Source organism: Patella vulgata, chromosome 2, assembly GCF_932274485.2.
Source record: "Patella vulgata chromosome 2, xgPatVulg1.2, whole genome shotgun sequence".
NCBI classification, from domain to species: Eukaryota; Metazoa; Mollusca; class Gastropoda; family Patellidae; genus Patella; species Patella vulgata.
Genome location: NC_065880.2, coordinates 69,973,509 through 70,000,639, shown reverse-complemented (window position 1 = coordinate 70,000,639; position 27,131 = coordinate 69,973,509). Strand labels below are relative to the sequence as shown.

At 32.0% G+C, this 27,131-nt stretch overlaps 1 protein-coding gene across 1 annotated transcript; it reads left to right on the top strand.

Annotated features, from left to right (window-relative positions):
* The first annotated feature begins 1,890 nt into the window (after window positions 1–1,890).
* LOC126812563 ((E3-independent) E2 ubiquitin-conjugating enzyme UBE2O) lies at window positions 1,891–26,295 on the top strand. Its single transcript, XM_050539018.2, has 22 exons — window positions 1,891–2,445; window positions 4,552–4,725; window positions 5,526–5,626; window positions 7,236–7,296; window positions 7,552–7,710; window positions 9,576–9,691; window positions 11,563–11,737; window positions 12,203–12,377; window positions 12,850–13,025; window positions 13,701–13,803; window positions 15,489–15,594; window positions 16,205–16,313; window positions 17,043–17,174; window positions 17,552–17,688; window positions 18,310–19,406; window positions 19,731–19,831; window positions 20,904–20,966; window positions 21,568–21,771; window positions 22,478–22,535; window positions 22,753–22,874; window positions 24,075–24,154; window positions 24,336–26,295. Exons 1-22 carry the CDS (start codon window positions 2,230–2,232, stop codon window positions 24,808–24,810), a joined length of 4,140 nt encoding a protein of 1,379 aa, XP_050394975.2. The 5' UTR covers window positions 1,891–2,229; the 3' UTR covers window positions 24,811–26,295.
* The last annotated feature ends 836 nt before the right edge of the window (window positions 26,296–27,131 follow it).

The window sequence follows — 27,131 nt, the reverse complement described above, 5'->3', positions numbered from 1 at the left end:
GCTTGAAAATTGCATTTTGAGGGACAGTTTTGAAACAAAAACATTACGATTTTAAATTAAAATGTCATTACATTATTCGCAGGCGTACGAGCTATAGGGTGACAGGGGGGGGGGGGGGGGAGCTGCTGTCCCCCTGATTTTCGGGTAATCTGACTTTTCGGGCAGTCAGGGTAAAGTGAAAAAGAATAGATTAATTCATCTATAGTTCGCAAAATAAAGTGCCCAAATTCTAATAAAACACTAATTTCTTTTAATTGAATACCGCGAATCTGTACTGAATTGACCATGGATTAAAACATTTTGTCTGAGTCACTCTACTTTGTGCGACATTTTTTCGGGCATCGATTATTATTTGTGGTTGGAATTCAGGTCGGCATAGAGTGGGATTTCGGTTACAAAACCATTAGAGAACTTTAGAATTGCTTAACTCACGGGCTAGAAAAGCAGAAAAACGCATTTGCGGTAGTTAAATTTTCAAAATTTTCTCCTGGAGGGTGAGGCCCCCATACCCCGAGACGATTGATTGGTTGTTGGGGATTGGGGTCAGGCACCAAAGTTTGGTTATATTGGACCACATTGAAGTTTCTCTGTTCAAAGACTGAAATAGCAGGAAAACGTGTTTGCAGCAGTTAAATTTTCTCCCGACGGTTCCGTCTCCGTGGATTGTAAACGATTGATTGCTTGATTGGAATTCGAGTCTGTCATCTTAATTAGGGATGTTAGACCACTTTGAAGGTACGAAATTCTTTCGCGCAGTTAAGTGTCATCGAGCCCGTGCGCCTATGACATTATCAAATATAGATATTATTATATAAATGGAAATTGGGGTGGATTGGGGTAAAACGTGCTACCACATTATTAGCTACAACATATTTAATGGGTTATTCATCGTATAAAAAATTTTTCTGGCCCAGATGTTAACCAATTATTTATCCCATAGGCCGAATAAAGTACGCCATCGATTAAGAAATCGAAATTTATTTTTAGGAAAGAATATATGTACATTAATTATGCTTTTTCGTGATGTTTATTCCAGTTTTGTATTTCACATAATTATTTTTTTTTTCTTTTCCCTCATAATTCTAATTAAATACAAGAAAATCATGATAGTTTTTAAAATATCCATTTGTAATAATGTATAAATATGAATGTATGTGTAGTGTGGTGTTTTTAAAGTTAATCATTCCATCATATTTATTTTTATATTAATATAAACCGAGAAGACATTTATACTGATATCTTGTTATTCATAGAAACGATAATAGACCTACGCAGTTTAATGGCCTTCTTTTTCAACTATAAAATCAATTAAGTTTCTAGAATTCCATTATAGATATATATTGAAGGCACAAATCTGCTTTCTCGACTTGTATAGCAGCTTGGTTTTAGTATCGGAAGGTCCTATATTATGCACGTAATAAGTATTTAAATGTTTCTGGGGTTATTATTTATTAACTAGTTTTGGATTATATCATCATTTTTTAAAACTGTATAATTTATGTAAACACAAAACATTCTCTAGAAAAGTTGGGGCTATGTATGAAAAGTAAATCGATTTGGGCCTACATTAAAGCATAGCATTTAGGCTATTTCTATCTGCTTGCATATTATTTTCATTTTTCGTATAGATTATCTTGTTTTCGTGGCACAGTACTGTGGTGATTAAACTAAACAGCCGTTTATTATCATATTTATTTCTTTTTTACATCACGTTTTCTTTTTCTTCTTTTTTGTTACTTCCTTTCCATTTTATTTTAATAACGTGATATGTACGTTTGTTTGTGATTTGTGCGTATTGTGTCTTGTCCGTGGACTGGTTTTGTGCAATTGTGTGTGGTGCAGCCCCCCCCCCCCTGCACTTACTATTCGAAACGTTAGAAATTGTGAGTACCGGTAACGATATCTGAATCTGTACATTTTCCACTATTTCTTTTCAGATTTGGTTTGCCGATGAATAATTTTTGGGGTACCCTGATTTTAGTCAGCCGTACATACTTACCGTAAAACACTTAAAATACTTTACATTTGCGGTTTAATACAAAAAAATAATTTCTCTTGCTTATCTGTGATATTGAAATGATTATGAATAATCTTTGATAATTCAATTACTATAGAGGAAGTCATAACGCATTCCCTTACATTATTTTACTTATTTATTTGAGTCAAGAAATAATACTGGGACACCCATTGATCATTTACGGTAACTCCCAGCGTTCATTTCGATTAAATATGGCTACCTGTAATCTCTTCGACGAAGACGTTGTCTGTCAAGTTAGCCCCGACAAGGGCTATGTTTTCGGTTTGATTATAGAAAATTCAGAATTTCTCAGCAGCAGCGAAGATGAAGAAGATGATACTGATATGGATGATGAAAGGGTTAAAAGAGGGTCCGTGCGTGTCGCGTGGCATCCGGATGGCAAAGAAACCGTGGTTGAAGAAAGTAAGGTAAATACACTAACGAAGGATTCTAGAATTAAAAACAATTCCACTGAATTAACCGCATATTACAGTGACACAGTTAGAATAGTGATAAAGATGGAATGATTATTGATTGGCTCGGAAGAAAAGGTCGACTTGACATCAAGTGAGGAAGAGTCGATCCAATTTTTTTTTTCATAAAATGAAATCAAAGATGCTAAGAAGAGAGGGAAATGGGGTTTAACGTCCACTCGACTCAAACTAGGTCATTTCGGGACTAACATATGGTTTAATTTTTATTTCAATAATTCGCTTGCGCGTAGGCTACTAGTAGGGGTCTGTAGCAGTGGGAGGAAACCGAAGGACCCGGAGAAAACCCACTACGTTGGACAGTTGATTCTACTCCTTGTCACGTACAACCGGGGATTCGAAACCACGCCAGTTGACTCAATGACAGGCCTTGTGATACAGCGCGCACGTGCTAACCATTCGGCCAACACCCCCAAAGATGGTAAGATTATAAAGAAGGCATGACATGAGATCAGTAAAAACATCTGGTGATAAAGATACCAATTTGTAACTCTTAAATTAATAAAAGTCGATATTTAAAAACATATAGCCACATAGCCTAAATATGAAACATTAAGGCTTAATTGTTCAGATTTTATTCTTGTAGCTGTCAATTTACAGAAACAATGCATCAAGCAATTATTTCAAATACATGTGGTTTGTTGAAACACTTTGCAAAATTCTTACTTTATATATTTATATTTAGAAATTAGTTGATAGTTTTTATCACAAGTATATGAGTCATTAATACAGTATAACATTGTTAAAGGTATTTTAAGCCCATGTCTTGCTTTTTTTTTTTAGTAGGGCTAAATTCACTGCCTAATGTTCATCCTAATTGCACAGTAATTTATAAATCCTTGCTACATGTACATGAAGCTACTTTTGCTACACACTTGACTGTTTCACAATAAATGTACGGTAACAATTGTTTGTATGTACAGCTGATACTCACTTCATAAAGTATTGAAGGATACAAGATTTCTTAAATCCACTTGTCAATTGTCATTCATAAAGAATATGTGTAAAACTTCACCAAGGTCAAGGGGATTCCTGTGAAGTTGTGCAAAAATAATTAATAAATTAGTTAAAATAAAGATATTGGAAGAAAGGTGTCAGTATATTTTAGTTATTTTATTGATAATTTATAAACATATACCAGTATTTGAATAAAAAAGACCCACTGATCAAAAAATTTCTATTTTTGTATTGTTAGTGCCCAGGAATGAATTTTATCTGATAAACATAGGCATGCATATGATTACTATATTAAAAGTTTTGTCAACGTTAAATCAACATATATTGTTAAAGATACATTATGGGAGATAAGATAACGAGATGGCAGTTCTCGCTATAATAGTTAAAAACTAGATAGTGTAAAGGTAATTTGCTAAAAATTTCAGTCAAATTGATCCACTATGAGCCGAGAAAGAAGCGGGTGAAATTTTGGCATAGTCTCGGTCATCATTACTAAAATCATTAATATAAACAGCTTAGTCTCGATTATCCACTTTTATTGATTTAATTATCAACGGCCGTTAGCGGCATATATGAATCTAATCCAGCCAACATCGAAGGCTAGCCTTGACATCGAGAGTTTATTATGGTCTGGATAAGTTAATTAATGTCTAATTGATAATTTAGATAACATTTCAGGCCTATAGAAAGACTTGTAATAAGCAGATTTTGCTCTTGCATAATGCATGTTTAAGTAACAGCACAGGAATCTGACCTTCTATCTGTATACATATATGCATATACCATACTCAACTAGACAATATATAATAAAAAAAAGAACAGGAATGCAATGCCTCGTTGAAGCCTCGATTTTACCTGCTCTCGCTTCGGCTCGGTTTTTTTTTTGCAACAATTTGTAATGTCAGGCAATCTAACCTCTGCCGATTCACTCATATGTTTTTTCTTCAATCTAGCCATTTTGATTTGCATAAATACTCCCCACAAAACGATATCATAGCCACTTGTTTCCAATATTTACATTATTTTAGTCCGTTAATGTTTGTCATCGACTCCATGCGCTGACGTATTATGTATTATTATTTTCAGTTGATATTGGTAGATAGATCTGTTATGCCCGGTGATGTTATAAGAAGGATAACTAATGGTAAAGATAGTCAACAAGGCTTTGTACAAGATATGGATATTATTTGTCATGTTCATATACTTGGAACAGATAAATATATTTATAATATCAACTCTAAAGATCTTATACCTATAGATGTAAGTACATATTCATAATAAATTGATAGATGTTTTTACATGTGTTATAGTTTATTGCTCGGTCCAGTTACTAAATGCCCCTAAAAGATTACATAAGCTTATTGATTATTCAGCCTTTTCAATAATGGAATTAGTTAAAAAAAAAAAAAAAAAAAAGGTAACTCACTCTTGTCTTTCAATTTTAATTTTGTTTGGAAAATTTTATCATTTTTTAAGTTCTTATAAGAATTTGAATACGCTTATTGGTTGTTGGTGGTTACCCGTCATGAATGTGTAGATAATATATAATATAATAATAGTTCTGTATATATCATGTATTTGATTCACAGACTGCAAAAACAAAACAATCTAGTAATTTCTACACAAATAACTGAATAACACAATCTGTACTTATAAGAGAATTAGATGAGGATGGAAAGTCCATAATTTACTGACAATAACGGTAATAGGCCAGTAGTTTACAAACTGATCAATACTTCTAATCATGTTCCTAGTGCAGATCAATAAATATTACGTCACTCAGTATTGACAACTAGGATTACATAAGTAATGTCAAATTTTGATATACTCTTGATGATAGAATTGGCGATAATGTATGTTCACGAAGAAAACAATTTAATGAAAATGAACAACACTGTACAGAGGTGGTCAATATTTTTACACTGATCATGTTATGTTATTTATGCACAAGTTACATTGTACATAATTATTAATCTACAGCACATTTTCTGTATTGTATTAATTAATAAATAGATTCAAGATCATCTATATGAAATATAATTTTTTTCATGATCTTCTAGGAATTTGATACAAATCCAGGGGAAGTAACTCTGGATTCCTGGATTGGTGGAATTGAGAATATAAACAGAAAAATAACCATAAGAATGCCAGATGGAGCAAGGTTTGTGTTACAGTACTAGTCAGGAGCAATATTCTTATTAATTTATAAAATCAAATCCATTAAACATGCATTATGCAAGAGCTAAATCTGCCTATTTCAGGTCTTTCTTTAGGCCTGAAATGTTATCTAAATTATTAATTAGACATTAATTAACCTATCCAGGCCATAATCAACTCTAGATGGCAGCGCTAGCCTGCGATCTTTAGTGGATTGTAAGCCGATTTACTGCATAACTTTCCTTCTCTATTAAACGATTAAATGGATAATCGAGACTATGCTGTTTATCGTACTGACTTTAGTAATGATGACCGAGGCTTATGGGAATTTCAGTCGCTTAGTTCACTGTTCATAGTGGATCAATTTGAATGAAATTTTCACCAAATTGCCTTTACATTATCTAGTTTTTAACTATTATAGTGAGAACTGCCAACTCGTTACCGAATCTCCCATAATGTATCTTTAAGGCTTTAGGTGGAGTTAAATCATGCTATATTATGGTCATCTACAGATTTATCGAATTTTACAAACCCCCATGATTCTAAAGACATTTTTGAAAATCTATTTCTTAAATTGGGTGGCTGATTGCTGCCAAAATAATGTTTGATAATAGACAGTGATGTTATATAAGAGAGATAAATAATGGACTTAATTCCAGAATATTTAAGGACCATAGTTTAAAATTTCTAACGATTAGTATAGTTAAAAGCCAGTTTAGGACGACAAATTATTCTGTCATTCATAGACTTATTGCCACTTAACTTCAGTGCATTAAAATTTTGAATTGTGCATCGTAAGGAATTTATTGGAAATTATAAGTACTTGGAAATTATGAAATGTTAGGAATGTTCATACTTAAGTCTAAATAGGTTTTTTTCAATGAGCAATTATAGCTCATTAAAACACTTAATATTAATGAACAAGCAACGAATTGCTTAGAATAAAATATTCATAGATTATTACAAATTACCTGGTTGTTGTTTTTAAAGTTTAGGTGAATTTGTTGTCAATAAAATGATAACTATCTACTCTTTAATGTCCTTTTATAAAACAGTTATCTTTCAAATAGCTTAAAGATGAACAAGATGTTAAAGGGGCATTATCATTATGTAATTTTAAATAAAGAGCTGACAGTTCTGGCTATAATAGCTAAAAAATAGATAATGAACAGGATATATGTTGGAAATTTCAGACAAATTACTTCACGCTGAGCCAGGTTATCACCGATACAATTACAGTGTAGCTTCAATTTCGATTGTCATTGCTACCATTGTTATAATAATGAACAAAGTCTTGATTTTCCATTTTTACATTAAATCATCAACCGCAAATCGTATTTATATCTATTGATAATCTAGACTACATGATGGCATTGAGAGTTGATTATTATCTTGGTAAGTTAATTAATGTCGAATTAATAATTTACATAAAATTTAAGGCATAATTAAAGAAAAACCTTCATTAAGCAGATTTAGCTCTTGAATAATTTAAGCATGTCATTCTGGTACTCACTTGTTACTAATGATAAAATTACAATTATTTGTGTCATAAATACAGTAAAATTCTATTATGTTAACTTTGCGAGTGCCTAATAACTTACTTATAATTTTAGGTGTAAAATATCGGAAGATGACTTGTGTGAATTTGATAATATGGATGATAAAAGATCTAGGGTAAGCAACATCCACATTTATTTGCTGTTTAATTATGTACTGTTATCTGTCACTTTAGACGTCTACCTTGAAATATGTCTGACATTCAATTGCAGATGATTTGTTAAATGATCTCTATATCTCTGATCAATGGAATTGTTAGTGTTTTCTATATAATTACTGATCAAGTTTTATCGATATTTAGAAAACTGGTCTAATGTACTCCTTTTGGTAATATGTATTGAATTGAATAGTGATAAATATTTTATGTTTTAGCATTCAGAATTTTGGAACAGTAGTTGCTATCCTCAAGAAAAATTTAAAGGTTGTTTAGGAGATCTACATGATGCTGAATGGCTTCATTCTACGATGTTTAATAATCCACGAAATGTGGACCATAAACAACACAGTCCAATACAGTTTGTTGTTGAATCAGTGAGTTATTTATCATATTATCATGTAACCAATAAAACACATTATGTAATATTTAGATATAGATTTGATCCTTCTTGCTGTAGTAGTTCAAAAATAGATAATGCAAAATGAATATATATTGAAAATGTCATTCAAATTACTTTATTCTGAGACAGGTTATAACCGTTTATAGTTTTAAGAAAATAAGAATTATCCTATTCAATGTAATCAAAATTATGATAAGCACTAGGAGTGTAAGTAGAATTTGCTATCCTAATATTCATATAAGATAAACCTAAAATAAGCCATTCAGATACCATAGAATTAAACCAAAAAGGTTTTCAGGATTTTCCTCAATGGTTCCTTCCATCATAATAAATGCTGTATTTTTTTAACATTTGTGTAAACACCCAGGTCCTTATGACATGTATAAACTCTAAACAGATATACAGTTTGTGTATTTTAGAGATATCTTTTGTTCAGTAGGGCAATGTTGGTAAGATGTTTATCAAGATTTTAGTCCTTTCTGGCTTTATTATACTGCTGTGACATTAGGAAAATCTGTTATTATTATCAAACTACAATAAAATGTACCTTTGTGTATTATAATCTGAATACCAGCCAGCTGTCAGAAATCAATATAATATATCACACTCTGTAAAGTATGTATTATTATTGTATAGTTTCTAATACTGACACTATATAAGTTGACAATTGAATTAGTAATTGGCAACATGAGGTTATGTCAATACAGAATAACAAAAAATGGGCAAAATATTTTTGAAAATGTTTAACAATTTTTATGAGTACATTTTCATGTGGTTAAAAACAAAGTCATAGTCATGGGTTTGACAAAATCATCTTTTATAGCATCTAACATTTTGTAAGTGTAAAAACTTACTTTCTCATCTAAGGTTATGTTATTCAAATGGTTTTGCATTCTACTCTCTTTATTTATATTTTCTTTTGGAAGTATATTATCGTCGCCTAGGATTATACAAAAAAAATTGTTTTTAGCTTGTGGTCACAATTTTTATCCGATTTAAAGAACTGTTTGTATTTATCAACATTACACCATAATGATAGTTGAGTTTGAATTTCAAGAAAATCGGACCAAACCTGCCGGACAAAAAGGCCGCTCCCTGTATTCAAATAGTGTTAAAGTATGTAAGGTCACAATTTTGATCCGATTTTGATGAAACTTAAAAACATGTGTTTATATCTCAAAGATCTCGGTTCCTTTTGATACTCACTCATATCGGACCGTAACTTCCTGGATGATGGCCACTGATTGTACGAAACTTTTATCCAATTTTAAAAATCGTAAAAAATATATCATTGTTACACCCTGGCGATGGTTGAGTTCGAATTTCGCAAAAATCGGAACGAAACTGCCCAACAAAATGGCCGCTACCTGTACGCAAAAATTGTAAAACTTAAAATATATGTTTATATCCCAAAGATCTCATTTCCTTTATGGCCCCTGATTGTACGAAAAATCAGGTATTTTTTTTTTTTTTTTTAGCTTATTCTCTATCCATCTCCTGCAAAATGGGGGCGTATCTTGCATGGCAACTGCTGGTTAATAGAAGTGTGGATCTAAGTCTTTTCAAGCATCATAGATTTAAAATTCCAAGTTTGAAAAGTTAATTCGAGGTCCATGGGCTTATAATAATTTTAAATAATCAGATTTTAAACTGAATACTGAGAGACACTGGGTTTTGTAATATTGAATCTATGTCTGTGCAGTCGTCATAGACTTACAATCTCCATATTTTAAACTGAACTCTGAGTTACACTGGATTATACAATAGTAAACTGAAGTCTGGACAAGCATTGTATTCTGTCTTGAAATGTATTTTAATTTGATCTTTATAAAATTTTAGATTGAAACAGAAAGTGTAGAAGTACATTGGTTGTGTCGAGGTTTTTCGCATGTAGAAGATCCACAAATTAAAGTAGAACCACCACCTAATATTGTTGAGGGAGATAAATTAAAGAGGTGAATTTTTATACGCCCACATTTAAATGTGGTCGTATATTGTCGTCACCCCGTCTGTCCGTCCGTCCGTCCGGCGTCCACAATTGCTTGTGGACGCTCTAGAGGCTAAAGTTAATATCCGATTGACTTTAAATTTATACACAGTGTTTAAGGTCTTGAGACGAAGAAGCCTATAGATTTTCAGCAATTTCCGATTATTACTACCAGAGTTATGGCCCTTGATCACTTCAAAAAATCTTGTGGACGCTCTAGAGGCCAAAGTTAATATCCGATTAATCTTAAATTTATACACAGTGTTAAAGGTCATGAGACGAAGAATCCTATTGATTTTCAGCGATTTCCGATAATTACTGCCAGAGTTATGGCCCTGGATCACTTCAAAAAATCTTGTGGACGCTCTAGAGGCCAAAGTTAATATCCGATTGATCTTAGATTTATACACAGTGTTTTAGGTCATGAGACGAAGAATCCTATTGATTTTCACCGATTACCGATATTACTGCCAGAGTTATGGCCCTTGATCTCTTCAAAAAATCTTGTGGACGCTCTAGAGAGGTCAAAGTTAATATCCGATTGACTTTATATTTATACACAGTGTTTAAGGTCATGTGACGAAGAAGCCTATTGATTTTTAGCAATTTCCGATAATTACTGCCAGAGTTATGGCCCTTGATCACTTTGAAAAATCTTGTGGACGCTATAGAGGCCAAAGTTAATATCCGATTGACTTTAAATTTATACACAGTGTTAAAGGTCATGAGACGAAAAAGCCTATCGATTTTCAGCTATTTCCGATAATTACTGCCAAAGTTATGGCCCTTGATCACTTCAAAAATCTTGTGGACGCTCTACAGGCCAAAGTTAATATCCGATTGGCTTTAAATTCATACACAGTGTTTAAGGTCATGAGACGAAGACGCCTATTGATTTTTACTGCCAGAGAAATGGCCCTTGATCACTTTGAAAAATCTTGTGGACGCTATAGAGGCCAAAGTTAATATCCGATTGACTTTAAATTTATAAACAGTGTTTAAGGTCTTGAGACGAAGAAGCCTATTGATTTTCAGCGATTTCTGATAATTACTGCCAGAGTTATGGCCCTTAATCACTTTGAAAAATCTTGTGGACACTCTAGAGGTCAAAGTTAATATCCGATTGACTTTAAATTTTTTACACAGTGTTTACGGTCATGAGACGAAGAAGCCTTTTGATTTTCAGCGATTTGCGATAATTACTGCCAGAGTTATGGCCCTTGATCACTTTGAAAAATCTTGTGGACGCTCTAGAGGCCAAAGTTAATATCCGATTTTAGTGTATTATAAATGTTTCATTACCGAAAATTAAAAATATGCGACAACTCTTGTTGACTGCCCGGACGATTTAGCTGCTGTGGGCGTATGTTTCGTTGCCTGGCAACCTATCTTTTTATATATTATTATTCTTTAGTTCATTAAAGAGACACTGGACTAATAACTAAAATCTTGGTTGGAATTGCTTACAGAATTAATGCTAATGATATTGAATACAAAATTAGGGTTAATTTCTGTAAACTCCTAAGCAATAACGAATATCAAATTGATATGAAAGGGTGAAAAAGTACAAGTATGATAAAGACATTAAGACTATTGATTGAGTTAAAATGAGACTCTGGCATTTTGTCTAATATAAAATTATAACTGAAATGAAAAATGGGCCTTTAATTGAAAAAATATTGACCATAAATTATTGAAATCTATTTTTAGATTCTTTCAATTAGTTAATATGGGATCCGGGCAATTTGTCTAGTATAAAGTCTTACCTGAAATGAAAAGTAGACCTTCAACTTTAATTGCAAAAATATTGACCATACATTATTGAAATTTTATTTTTAGATTATTTCAGTTAGATTGGTTTTGCCACTGTAGTGTACAGATAGGAGATAGAGCTTATTATGTAATAAAAGAATGTGATAAAATAGAGACTACACCACCTAAAGAATCTGTTGTTCCAGATGGTTTAACTAAACTAGGAGATCAAATATCAGAAACTTTGAAAGATAAGGAACATGTATGGCAATTCTTCTTTGATTAGCATTTAGTAATTGAACATATTAACACAGGGTACAATTTTAATTAATTTTATGAATGCATAATTACTGAGATTAATACTAAGCGACATTTCGGCGGGGATACTCTCGTCTTTATCATTTGCTTGAGTATCCTCATCGAAACGTGACTTAGTATTAAACTCAGTAATTGTGTACCCATAAAATTGTACCCTGTGTTGTTATGTTTGGCAATTAACTAATTTATCTTATTAATTGTTTGAAAATTAAATTAGAAAGATAAGGGAGTCATAGTGGCTCTGCATGTAAGGTGCTGGCTCACTAACCAAGAGTTGACCAAGGTAGATCCTCAGGACTCAAATCCAGCAAGACAAAAATTTGAATAAAAAAGATCAACCTTTGCAATAGAGCTTCAAGACCATAAGTGTTGATATTTATTAATATGTATTTATTATTATTATAAACAGGTAGAAAATGGTGAGAATAAAACAGAAGGTAGTTTATTAGATGCTGTTTTAAATGGTGTTGATGGTGAAGATGGTGGTGATGATGGTGATGATGAATATGAAGATATTGATGAAGAGTCAGATGATTCAGATGCTAGTTCCGTACATTCCGGTTCATCTCATGGATCATCTGCAGGTAAGCAATTGCTATGATTCTTCTCTGAAATTTTTTCTTTGGTGATCAGGTCTGTCATGTATGCACCATTGTTTAAGAAAGTATGTGTACTTGTAAATTTCGTCTGCATTGTAAAACAGATAACAGATTTGTAATTCTTTAAAAATTTTGTGCATCATTTATATTTCTTTGATAATATCATATCTTAATATGATACCTTAATCAACTCTGAAATGTACCTAAATTGATCATTAAACATTTAAGTTAGGAAACGAAATCGTCTGCAGAGGGTTTTTAATGTTGACGTATTATGTTGAGTTCATCATATTTTTGTAAATACTTAACAGAATTGAACGATTTTTGGACTGATATACCATTTAGCGCTTCAACTTTCACAACACCGTAGTTTGCAAGATATTACTCACTCCCTCAAAATGACACTCAGAGAATTTAAGGCGACAGCACACATTATCATTTATCATCATTTCTATAGGTCGAAAGAAAAAGAAGAGTCGTAAGAAACCCACACTTCAGTTGAAAATGATGAAGAAAAACAAAGGTCGTCGACCAAGAATGAAATTTAATCTTCCAGAACGTAGTTTAGCAGTTGGAGAAAAAGTTCCTGTAGAGATATGTTATACTTTATCTAAAGCTAATGTTATGTGGCAGGTATGTTTAGCTGTTAATTATTCATTTATCTATGAAAGAAATAGAATAATATTGTTTGAGTTCTGGTCTTTAGTGACTGAGAAATCCTGTCGAGATATGTTATACTTTATCTAAAACTTATGTTATGTAGCAGGTATGTTTGGCTGTTATTCATTTATCTATGAAAGAAATAGAATAAAATTGTTTTGAGTTATGGTCCTTTAAGACTTTGAAAAATCTTGTGGTCACTCATAAGTTATCATCTGATTACTGGTACATGTTTTGTATGATCAATGTTTTCGCTAGTAAAATCTAGAGACTAATCAAATTTTAATTGTTACTGATAATTATTACATGGGGTGTTACTGATTATCAGTTTTTATTGTCTTAACTACAAAAGAATAAATACATAACCATTGTGTACTGCTCAGATGCCTTGGCTGTTGTGGGCTTAGGGTTTGTTGCCTGCAACCAATCTTCAATAAGAAATCAAGTTGGTTCTGTTATATACCCAAGTAAAAGATATGTGGTATTTCACTGCAAAAACTGTTGTTGCATTCTAATTAAGCCTATCGTAGTATAAAGATGGTGGCATGAACTCAGTAGAAACTACCGGTAATTAAATGTAAACTTCAAATGGTTATAACTGTTTAACTTTTCCATAATACCCTTGATATATGTGATTGAATATTATAGGATGGATCAGAAGAATCTAATGTTCTATCAGCGGATTTATATCCTATCCATCATTTAGATGAACTAGAATTCTTTCCAGGAGATTTTGTTGTTGATGCTAAAGGTAAGAAAACAAACATCGTCTGCATACTATATATTGTGATGTAAAATTTAGGGTGGAAATTTAAGATCTGTTTTGTTTTTAAAAGGTTAATGTTAACAGTTATGATAAATTATTTAAATATACTGATATATGTCACAAGATGATTAAATCAAGGACAACTACATTAAATTATTGTCAAGATATACTATTAATTTTAATTGAAAATTATATTTTTTCTAACCATAGTCAGTAAAAAAGGTAAACATACCACTTATTCGATCTGAATCATTTTGGTGCCAGTTTTTTTTTCTTTTTAAGAAGAATTAAACAATTTTTGTTTTATAGATATTTTCTGGTTTAGATTAAAAAATATTCATTCCCATACATTGGTGATTGGGTGCACATTGTTTGTCCATCAAGCCATCAGCTCAAAGAAGTTAAGGCATGGGCTTTAGATCATAAGTTCTGTTATTGACCTAAGTGGCTTGGTTTCAATCTCAAGGAGTAGAATTGCCTGTCCAACCTCGTGGGTTTTCTCTCCACAAGCGAATTATTGAAAAGAAATTATACAAAATGTTACTCCTGAAATAACATGGTTTGTGTTGAGTAGATGTTAAACCCCATTTTTCTCTCACTCTGCTTCATACTGTGAATTTTAATTTCCAAAGTCCAATGTACACATTGGCAGCTTGAAGCTACTGATCATCATTTGAGGGTTAAAATACTTGAAAGCTTGAAACTACAATAGAACATACTTATGGAAGAACAATTACCGAGTTTATTGCTCTATCCAGTTACTAAATGCCTCTGAAGGATTACAATATTGTGAAAGTAGAATCTATAAAAGGAATATCTGTTCAACAAGTTCACAATGTTTGATATCCACTGCAGAGGATATAAACAGACTAGGGTCAAAATGAGATTCAACTGTTACAATTCTGTAGTTTGTAAGGGATTTAAAACCCCTCAAAGAACGTTCAGTCGCTTTAACAGATTGGCTATGAAGGTATTTGGGATTCTTTAAATTTGTGAATTTTCCTGTAGAACTTTTAGTTTTTTATGTCTTGTTTTGGGATTAATTTAGTCAGTTAATTAAATACATATAAAATTAAGAAATGTAAAATTTAACTGATTGGCGATGAAGGTATTTGGGATTCTTTAAATTTGTGAATTTTCCTGTAGAAACTTTTAGTTTTTTATGTCTTGTTTTGGGATTAATTTAGTCAGTTAATTAAATATATATAAAATTAAGAAATGTAAAATTTCAGTTTGAGAAAATGTTTATCAAAATGCTTTCATTTTTAAGATTGAACCTTTTCATTTAGTCTTACAAAATTTAGATGATGTCTTTGATACCTTTCCCATTTAGAGTGTTTTGAAAGCAGTAGCTTCATGTACAGTAAATTTCAGCACTGATAAGCATTGTATGTAGAGGGTTAGTCTATAGCATTGAATCTTCCAACTAGATACATATGTACGGTTAAGGTGTTAAGGTCTTCTGGTCTAGGTGCATAAAAGTTGAAGGATGTTAAAACCCATTTTATTTATAAGATGTTATGATTTATTTGTTTGTATGATATTGTATATTTCAGATACACAAGCTTGTAGTACTTGTGATTAGTTTATTAGTATGATACTGTATATTTCAGATACACAAGCTTGTAGTACTTGTGATTAGTTTGTTAGTATGATACTGTATATTTCAGATACACAAGCTTGTAGTAATTATGGTGTAGTGTCAGATTGTGATCATAAAGCTAGAACTTGTCATATAAAATGGGTTAAACCATATGATGTTGGTAAATCTAAAAGGTAAGACTTGTTTTTATTATCATTTAGCTTGTAAACAAAGCTGATGGTATCAAGATTTTAAGTTTATATCTTTACTGGTATTTACGAAATTAAGATTCTGTGAAATAATTAACTTTATGACAAATAAATTGTCATTCTGCACACAGAGACCCATCTACTTCATTCCTCAAGAAAAGATCTCTACCCTAAATGGTCGCAATATCCAAAAATTAGTATACTGTGTTGTAACGTGTTACTACTTCGTTTCATATCTGTTATACACTCAAAGACTCGATAAACTTTTTCAATTTTATTGAATAGAAGCAGAATAGATAGACATACTCAATAAAATTCTTGAAATATACTCAGTGTTTTCGACTAAAATCGTCGATTTAAGACTTAAATTGACGGTCAACTAGCTTAGTGTCTGTTCTCAAGTGGAGCTAACTGTAGACAGACAGCCTAAGTTTAGTATTGTAAATTGTCAGTTTATTTCCCTGCGAATCAATTATTGTGATGGAAAAGGGAGTTTTATTCACTAAAATATGTCTGTGAAGACTTTTTTAATGTATTCTTGTTGCCTACATGTATTCTTCACATGACTAAACCAGTATATATAAATATATTACAGACCTACAGTATTAACTGATGTACATGAAGTTAGTGTTTATGATATTAAAGATCATCCTAACTATAAATTTCGACCAGGACATAGTGTTATTAGAGTTGGAGGTTTTGAGGTAAGTACAGGATGTCATGAACAGGACGTGAATATATATAATGTAAACTACGGTAAATATTATGAAAAAAGTTTACAAATAAAAGATGTGTATGTTCTCAACTATTCAACATAAAAATTGTTTTGAAGATTATTGAAATATCTATTGACAGTAGTACTAATCCTGTAGTTTAATGGGAAATGAGGGTTAATTTTGAGCCCTGTAGATGCACATTTACATACTTTAGAACAGGGTCGTAACTAGCTCAGAGCAACGAGGGGGGGGGAAGTATTCTTAGGGGTGCTGTAAAATTGACGGACAATGTATATCTATTTTTTTAATGCTGAACAATTTTTTCACAGGAGGAGCGAAACTTTTTGTCCCCTCTGTGCCCCCCTCCCCTCTTAGTTATGGACCTGCTTTAGGACAATCAGGATTTACATTTTCTGACTAAATTCCTTGGCTAGTTTATGTATAAAGAGTAGGAATTGTGAGATGCAAGTCACTTAGCTCAAAAGTATCCCAAATCCTGTCTTGTGTTACCCTATAGTAGCTTTGACGGACAGAGCACCACATAAAGAAATACTGGTTTGATCAAGAGATAAGAATTTTAGTAGCTTTCACCGATGGAACACTGCATATAGAAATACTGGTTTGATGAAAAGTAGATAAGAAATTTTAAACAATTAACATATAAAGTAATGTGTTGATGAGATGATAAAACCTTTCCTTTGCTTTAATAATCTACAGGATACAGAACAGAAATTAGAAGCTGTAGGACAAGTATACAGATTAAACTCAGAAGGATTTTTAAATATAAAATGGTCTAATGGTAATATCAGTGAATGTTGTCCACAAGAATTATATATAGTTAGTGATGATGTAAGCTTATAATTCTTTTATATATAGTTATGAAAGGAAATGGGGTTTAACGTCCTAGTTTTCTGCACAGCCCGAATTTCAAGTGTCAAAGGTTCTTTTACTGCCTGCCAAGGTTGTCCCTTTGCCAGGCCCTCTGTCCTGCACTGTTGACAAAGTGGAACCATGCTGGAAAATCAAGATAAACTTTCTCGACCTGGATTGAACATATCCCATAACATACTTTACTGACAGAAATATTTTCAACAAAATATTGTGCTGTTGTAGAGAAAAAGATAACTCAGTACATATAACTTAACCTAAAAGCCTGTATCTCCCATACTAAAAAATTCAGCCATTGCATTATCAGTAATCACAATAATATGAATTATTTTTAACAGTTAAGTGAATTTGGCGATTCAGACCACAGTTCTTCTAGTGATAGTGAAAGTGAAAGTGGTTCATCAGGGAGTGATGCATCATGGGAAACAGAAACAGAAGAAGAAATAGATGATGAGGATGTTGAAAAAGATGAAAGGTAAGACTACTGACTGTGTTATTTCATTTATTAACAGACTGGAGATTTTTTACCGGCACCGCCTTCTTTTGAAAATTCTGCATGAAAAGTTTTTGATATATGGGTTTCAATTTTATTTGTATGTGAATTATTGTTTCTTCCTTTTCTCACTGTGATGTGTTTTAAAGTCCTGATGCGCCATTTTACGCAATATCAATCACTTGAAAACCACATTATTGTTAAAGATGAATCTCAAATAGGAATATTAGTCAATTCTGTTCCATATTTACAAATATATGTGGTATTGAAATTTCATTGGTCTATGCTGCTCAAGCATAACAAGACCCGCCATCTTTTATCGGTAGCTGGGAAACCTGATTGAATCAAAGCCAAAAGATTATCTAGTGTTGGTATTTTGAATTTGATTTCTTAATTAAATGTTAATTAATCAAACTGAGTACATGAATTAAGCTGTGAGAAATATGATATTTTAGCGAAAATGCAAATGGCGTATCAGGAATTTAATGTATGTATATTGTTACTGTGCCACCGAGCAGAGCAGTTTAAAGTCAGTTGGATTACAGGTGCTCTATCAACATCAATTTGCAATTGTTTGAGGGTATTTTCTTTCTTATTTTACAGTGAAAAAGAGAAAAGGGCCTGTAAACTAACAGAAAGTGCTAAAGAAGAATTGATCATGAAAATATCCGAAGCTCACCATGCCCTAACTACACAAGGTGAAATATTGACCGCAACAACTTCAGCCATGTTGGATTTATCACATATCTACGAAATTATCATAAGATTTTATAAAAGTTGTAAAGGCATTGATAAAATCTTGAAAACTAAATATTTTGAAGATGAAGAACTAGTTGCATGGATTAATGACCTGCGTAAAATACATCGTGAAGAGAAAACGAAAAAAATAACGAAGCATTTAAATCAGTTATATAATACGTGGAACCATGGCCTGATTGAGAGGAAATTGAAGGAAAGTCAAAGCATAGAATCAGAGATGGATCTTGATGATTCGATTTTATCACCTCTCTCTAGTCCAGGAGATTTTATGGTAAATGGGGACACCGCCAAATCTATCACTGATAATCCATTTAGTTTAGAACCCAAGTCCGATGATTGTAGCTCTACTTCTCTCCCACTTTTGACAGCCGAAGATAGCTCTAGTCAATCTAACTGTGATATAGACTCCATGAATAGAATGTGTTCCTCTGATAGTAACTCAAATAATCATGCATGTTTATCTAATGGCGTTTCAGACAGTAATTCTCGTGATATGGACAAAGCAGAGCCGTTAGCTGGGGCAACAGAGAAAAATGGGGCTATTTGTGATAATACAAACAATACTTCCACAGCTGCAGAAACAAATGAATCGTTGATTGAGCTCAAAATCGCACAAGAGAGAAAGTTGTCCATTTGTTTAAAAATAAACTTACGTCTTAATGCTATTATTAATTCTAAAGTTCAATCAGAACTGAATCATCATTGCATTGAGAATCTAACCATGCCATTTGATTCAACAAATGCATCCAATGATGTCAAAAATTCCTCACCGGAGGTAGTTCAAGAATCTCGCGAGAATGACGATGAGGATTTAGTTGAGAGAATGTGTCAACAACATCAAGCACAAGATAATAAAACAGAAGAAGAATTAGCTACATCTGTTAGTCTGGATGATTGTAGAATAGCAATAGAAGAGTTAGGATCCCCACTTTCACTTACAGGTTTGTTTTCTATTTTTATGTGTGAGAAGTTAGTTTTAGTAATCCAGGCCTCTAGGGTTGGTCACTACAATCAGTCTAAGGTTGTTGACCACCTCGATCAGATTAAGGTTGTTGACCACCTCGATTAGTCTAAGTTTGTTGATTGTGTCAATCAGTCTTAAGTTTGTTGACTGCTATCTTAACAAAATTATTCCCAAGACAAATCATTTCCACAGATTCAGTTCATACATACAAACTTTGTTGAAAATTTGTTTCAACATTATGTGATCCACATCTGCTGTTGTATCTTGATATTTTATTTATCTTCTGGGACTATATTTTCAGGTTTTCAGTATTATGGAGATTTACCATTAGGCCATCATTACTATAGCAACAACCATACTCCTAAGAACTCAAGATCTTTCATGGTTGCTGTTCAAAAAGAGGTTTGTACAGTATTTATATATTCCCCTTTATTCAGCTGCAATTCATATGTTACTTTATAGACATTTTTAAGTTTTCCTCAATGTGTCCTGGCTGATCTTTTAATGTAATATCAATGTAAATTTGTATTTTTAGTTGGAATGTTTTTAGATCAGTTTGTTTACAAGGCCCCCCACCTATCACAAAACCTGTTGAATCTTAAAAAATATTTTAGTGTCAAAAGAAATAATAAAAATGTTCTGTACCCAACGACTGTTCAGAATATTCTAAGCCTACCGAAATCATGAAAATTTTTTTGCTGAATATAAATGTCATCTTTGAGTCTGCCTTTATCGATAGGAATAGGCTGGTTCAGCATACAATTAGTTTAAAAAAAAAAAACTCCCATACTGTTGACATCAGATTGCTAACTGACCTGAAAATCAAGACTACAGGCTTTGTATAGATTTACCCCTGTACATTCTGAAAAGCTATAACCCCCATAACATTCTAATAAATAAGGGCATGCAATTGGAGAAAAACAAGCGGATGTATATTTGAAACTGATGGATAGGATCTACTCGATCGGTATTTAAAACAAAGATAAGTTAGATTTATTACAGACCTATTTCATACGATGGCACGATATGATTCTTTACTTTTTCATGGCAAGTTCTTTCCCTTGAACAATGAACAAAATTGCCTCCGATCACTAGGCTAGTTTTGTTTGTTTTTTTTATATTTTGTAGCGTAGAACAATTAAAATGCATTCATTTCCCCCAAAGAATATTTAAATCATAATCTAGCCTTTTCAAACGATTATCCAAGAACTCCATCCACAAATCTATTCATGTCTCATGTTCCACGACAGATACTGATGCCGATTCATTGTACCATAAAATTGAAAGTTGATGTGCAGAGATTTTCAATATACCTATTATAAACTTAATGTTTAGAGATAGCGGATGAGACACTTACAGGTCCAATTGAAGGAACCTACCCTATTTTCGATCTGTTACAGGAACAGAACCCCTTTTTTTTTGGGTCTGACTAACAGAGATCTTTATTTATTAAGTATATTTGTTTGTATTTTAGTTAAAGTTATTACAGACAAGTCTTCCAGCCGGTATAATAGTTAAAGGATTTGAAGATAGAATGGTAAGTTTTGTGGTAGACTGACAACTGTTAATAAACTTGACAATTAATAGCTTTACATTGATCTTTATACTACATGTACATGCTAATGAATGAGGGTAGCTAGAATATGCAATTGAAGCAATTCTCAAATTGTGATTTATTAAATGAGATTAATATCCTAATAACCAATATGAATTAGAAATTGGGTGATCTTTCTTTTGTTGCCCCACTTTAAATAACACTGCTAGTTAGTTTATCCTATTATTATATACCTGTATATCAGTAAACTTTGAATAATATTTATATTATTCTGAATGGGATTGAGAACCTCATTTTATTTGTACTGAAAAGTGTTGATATAGTGATGGGTGATGCTGACTCTTTCTATTGAGGTGTTCATATACATTTGAGGAATTCAAATACTTTCCAGGAATTCATATACCTTAGGTGTTCATATACTTTCCAGGAGTTCATATAGCTAACAAAAATTTATTTATGTACTTTTTTATTGAATGTTTGAATATCTCACTTTATGTGTCTAACTCTTCATTAGCCTAGTTGGTGCAGAAAGTTTTCCATTAAATCCATTTTCATATTATTTATGTACTTTTTTTTATTACAGGATGTATATTCTGTGATGGTTGTTGGACCGTCTAATACACCTTATGAAGATGGTTTATTTGTGTTTGATCTACAACTATCATCTGATTACCCTGTATCACCGCCATCTTTCCATTATATATCATACTGTACGGAACGATTAAATCCTAATCTATATGAAGATGGTAAAGTGTGTATCAGTTTACTAGGTACATGGTCTGGAAAGGTGAGCTTGGTATTTCGATTACTAATTACTGTAAAACAAGGAATTAATTAAAGTAGCAATGTGTCATTTGTATTTTACGATAAAATATTGAACTTCTCAAGACTTATTTCACGCAAAATTGGGGGGTTGGATGGCCGCATGGTTAGCACGTGTGCGCTGTATCATAAGGACTGTCATTGAGTCAACTGACGTGGTTTCAATTTCCCGGGTGTACATGACAAGGAGCCAGGCTGCCTGTCCAGCCTAGTGGGTTTTCTCCGGGCCTTCCGGTTTCCTCCCACTGCTAAAGACACCCTACGCGCAAGTGAATTATTGAAATAAATTGAACCATGTGTTAGTCCCAAAATGACTTAGTGTTTGTTGAGGAATGGACATTAAACTGTTCTAATTCAAATTATTATTCAAGGCTATTCTAACTGATGTTTTAGTATTCATTATTCAACACCAATTGAAAGAAATGAAATTTAATTTGGTTTTTGTCTTCTTTAAAATGTTTTAATTGATTCAATGAAATCAACAAATTTTTAAAAGAAGAAAACAGAAAACTATTTGACATATTTATAGTTTTTTTGGCATCAAAAAAAAATCCAAAAAATTGATCATTTCAAATGAATCAAAATATTCCAATAAAATTCAAATAATAACACAGAATTTGATATGAGGGCTTTAATGTCTGTGAATTAAATAAACCTTATTGTTATTTCAGGGAAATGAGTTATGGTGTAGTAAATCAAATCTATTACAGATATTTGTTTCTGTTCAAGGTAAATATTTCTTTCTTAAATGTCAATACGTAAATATATACATAATTTACTTAATATTTTTCATTGCAGCTGATTCATGTTTCCACCATTCATTCTTGGGTACAACTGATAATTCCTGATTTCTTAGTGTTTTTTTGTTTTTGTTTAAATATTTAAATAGAAAGCAGGGAAGATTTGATAAAGAGTTTGAATAAATATTAGATTTTCTGTTTTATAGGACTGATTTTGGTAAAAGAACCTTATTATAATGAAGCAGGTTATGAGAAACAAAAGGGATCTGAACAAGCACATGAAAACAGTAGAATGTACAATGAGATGGCTATACTTAAACTTGTTCAAGTTAGTATTTTAATTAAAATTAACTCTTTATTATTTCACTGAAATTTTCAGTTTGTCTGCTGGAACTCAATTGCGCCATTCAGGCAAAAATCTTGTGGACGCTCTAGAGTCCAAAGTTATCATCCATTCACTTTAAATTTATACACTATGTTTAAGGTCATGAGACAAAAAGCCTGTTTATTTTCTACAAATAATGGCAGAGTTATGGCCCTTGATCACAATGAAAAATCTTGTGGTCACTCAAGAGACTAGAGTTATCATCCCATTCATTTTAATTTTATACACAGTGTTTAATGTAATAAGACAAAGAATCTTATTGATTTTCAACAAATAATGCCAAAGTAATGACCTTTGATCACATTGAAAAATCTTCGTCGGATTCACTTTTAAATTTGTACACAATAATTAAGGTCATGTGATGAAGAAGTCTATTACAAATCTTGTGGACACTCTAGAGGCTAGAATTTTCATCTGAATGTCTTGAAATCAATGCACTGTGTTTATATTCATGAGATACAGAAGCTTATTGATTTTAAAAGACTTTTGGGAATTATGGAGAGAGTTATGGTCCTTAATGACTTTGATAAATCTTTTGGGCACTCTCAACATTTATACACAGTGTTTATATATGAAAGAAAGAAGCTTATTTATTTTACGTCATTTCCTATAACTTGAACAGCGAAATCCATTAAATTGCATGATTATAAAAACTGTTATTATACAAATCATGGCATTAGGTTGCATTAACCTGGTGTGACTCAGTGAGTAATACGCTGGCTCACTAAAAGGAGGTCTTGGGTTCGATCCTGGTTTTGGCGGACAGAGTTCTCAAAAATTTTCCAGCTTGATTTCTCTTTGGAGGGTCTGGCAAGGACAGGTCTAGTCTTTCTGATGGGATGATAAAAACAAGATCCCATGTACGCCTTCACATAAAAGAACCCTTGAAAGTTGGAATTCGATATAAGAGTAATCCATAGCCCTGCTGTTCCGGGCCTTATTTCTCTCATAGTACACTGTATGGCATATACCCATCTTCATTAGCCTAGTCGGTGCAGAAAATTAAGATGTTAAATCCTGTTTCATTTCATTTCAGTACCTTGTATATTTATTCACTGCTTTCATATTTATTCAAATTAACTATTCTCGTTGTATGTTTTCAACTTAACTATTTTCACAGTTCATATATATCTTATTTTCTAGTCAATGACTGCTATGGCAACTCGACCACCAAAAGTGTTTGAAAACGAGGTCAGGGATCATTTATTAGCCAATGGACCAAGGTATATAATCTTAATTTTATGTTCTATCAATAATCTACTTACTTAGTTGATGACACCAACAATATTTAGGCTGAATATTGATCAAATGAAGAAACATATCATAAAAATCATAACAGATTTTTGCATTATGAAGCTTTTAATTTTCGTTATTTAATCATATTACAATTTTTACTTTTATCAGAATGATAAGACGACTAAGGAATTGGATTGATTTGTCTGGATATTCCATCTCAAAGCCAGCAATTAAATATGGAGAAAGTAGCACACCATGTTCGAAAATGAACATCACAACACAGACAATTAATGGAGATACCCTGGACACTGCTGTCAGTACGCAAATTGTAACTAATGGTACAGAAACAGAAACTAGTGATAGCCATAAAGTAAATGATTCTACAAGTGTTGATCCCCAATCCCCTAAAGCAATCTGTGATAACCCTAATGTAAGTGGAGATAACTCTAAAATAAACAATTCAACACCAGGTGAAACTAGTGATCAGTCTCTCCAGGGAGCAGTATGTGATGCTGGTGTTGATCAAGGAGCAGCAAGTAAACCAGATTTTCCATTATTCCCAGTCTCTAAAGGATTTTGCATATCTTTATCAAGTAATTTAGAGAAATTTGAAATGAGCTTACAAATGTTACAGCATAAATAATTCATTCTAAGTTTGATTCACAAATTTAAGAGATGAATATAATAAAATTGATGATAACCATGTGCTTTCTTTTCTTTTTTGTAACAGAAATTTATTGTTTTTGGTACATTGTTTCTTTCTTTGCATACTTTAGTTAAGGGAAAGTTACATGTGGATACAGATTAAAAATTTAGTTGTAAAAATAAGCATTTCAATTATCAAGATTATTTTTTTTTCTCCATCAAATGTGTTCGGGTTGGGTTTACAATCATGGTTGGTTGATTACTTCTATCACCATATTATCATTCATCAAACCTAGATTTTCAAAACATTTCACGGATTAGGTTGTTGATCTATTTAAATGAATAATGCTTTCTGTAATTTCTAATATTGAATGGTTCAACCCTTTAACCTTTCTTTTATTTTTGCTTTTATATATTAACTTTTTGCCCTTACTCATTGTATGTTGGCCATAAGAAAAACAAACATAAAGATATTTTATGTATACTTATTGCATGACTGGAATTATAATTTATTTTGTCAAACAAACTCAGGACAGTTTTAATTTATTCAATAAATATTAAACAGAATTGTTTTGTGAACAAAAAACTAATTGCTTCAAATGGTTTTGGAAAAATATATATTTCTTTGTCTTACAAAATGATGATTTTTAAAGGTTCGAATGACAGTGGACATTGTATACAACATTGTATATATTTGGTAATAGTATTGAAAAGTGCGAGAACTAAGAGCAGAACACTTTCCATTGAACTAGTAAAACAAATTTGATAGCAGGTATTACTGTATATTGAAACTTATAATTTTATTAGTCATTTTGAATAATATGATAGAACTGTATGTTAGTGCTAAGAAAATAATATAATTATAAAAGTGAATGCTACAGCAAGAAATGGAGTGCTCAATATCTTGTTATTGTACATTGTTTAGCTATAGTTTGGTGATATAAACCCTATCATAACATTTCATAATACCATAAAAAGGAGATGTCCATTGTGTACTAATTATTTAATGTCAGTAAACAATATTTTTGATGTGAAATATTGAATAACAATAGGCATTGTACAAGATAAATGTAACAAATAGAGTCTTGAGTATCAAAAAGTAGGTGGACTTTTATGTTATAAAGAATTTTAAGCATTCTTCTAGTTTTTGACACTCTAGTGCTATTTATTTAATTATTACCTATATTGAGCTTTATATAAACCAAAGTCAAGAAATCCAAAAAAGATGTTGGTATTGTTTAATGTTATGAACAAATGGACATGATAAGTGAATACAGCATATGTTAATTCATTTCATGTACATGTAATACGTGTAAAAAAAACAATAAATGGACATGGTCAACATGTTTTAAAAATTTCTTATAATTTAATAATGATGGTGAATTGTTCTTATTGATTGACTACATACAATTGTATATGCACAAAATTCTAATTACGTTAAAAATTCTCTCAAATGAATTGAAATAAATTATGAGCAAGTTAATGTATGTTACTTGTTACTCAATGACAAATCCATTACTGAAAAACATTTATTGTTCCTACTAGCATTTCAGTACCTTTAATGTACAAGTAATACAGTAAAATACACACTATCTATAGCAATTGTCAGTCCTGTCAGAGTTGTATCAGTCTCATCAACTCAAGTAGATAACAAACCTCATCTCTCAACCCTCCGTGTTTCAAGATAAGAGATGGTCCTATATAGTTCCACGTAGCAAGCCCAACGCGAATCGCATCGGGCCTCAGTAAGCAAAATTGACAATGTTTTTTTTTATCAAAACAAAGATTGAGTATTGTTTTTTATAATATTTCTGCCACATGCAACTACAATTAAGCATATAATCCTACCTGAAACGGGTATAAATCATCGTATTTAAAGCCTTTAATTAAGAACGCCATTTTAAATGGGAGATGTATGACGGTGTATGTTGGATAAAAATGAGGCTTCATTAATTTAAACACGAATATTTGGAGTTAGGCGATAGTTTTGCCACTGCACTGGCCCCTGTAAGTTTAATTGGTCATAATGGTAAAGAAATTATTTTATTTTTAAGATGTTATGTGCATTAATAAAGAAACTGAGTTTGCCACTTGGAACTAAAGGTATCCAATCGTAGCTAAAAACAAACACATCAGTATATCTCGACGGTTTTAGCAACGTTCTCGTAGCTACAACTCAAGTAGTGTGATATGAACATGTTTCAGCTATTGTTTACAGATGTTCTTATTGGTTGGGTATTTTCTTATTTGGTCTACACAAATGCTGTAACACGTAATTCCTCATAAATTACTATTGTCACTATTTCTGAGATTGAGAGA

Bases quoted from the DNA above. Each gene is read 5' to 3' on its own strand.
- LOC126812563 (XM_050539018.2), top strand. From the start codon at position 2,230: ATGGCTACCTGTAATCTCTTCGACGAAGACGTTGTCTGTCAAGTTAGC. The intron at 5,627-7,235 runs GTTTGTGTTACA...TTATAATTTTAG, and splicing joins AGAATGCCAGATGGAGCAAG to GTGTAAAATATCGGAAGATG. The intron at 24,155-24,335 runs GTATATAATCTT...TACTTTTATCAG, and splicing joins TTATTAGCCAATGGACCAAG to AATGATAAGACGACTAAGGA.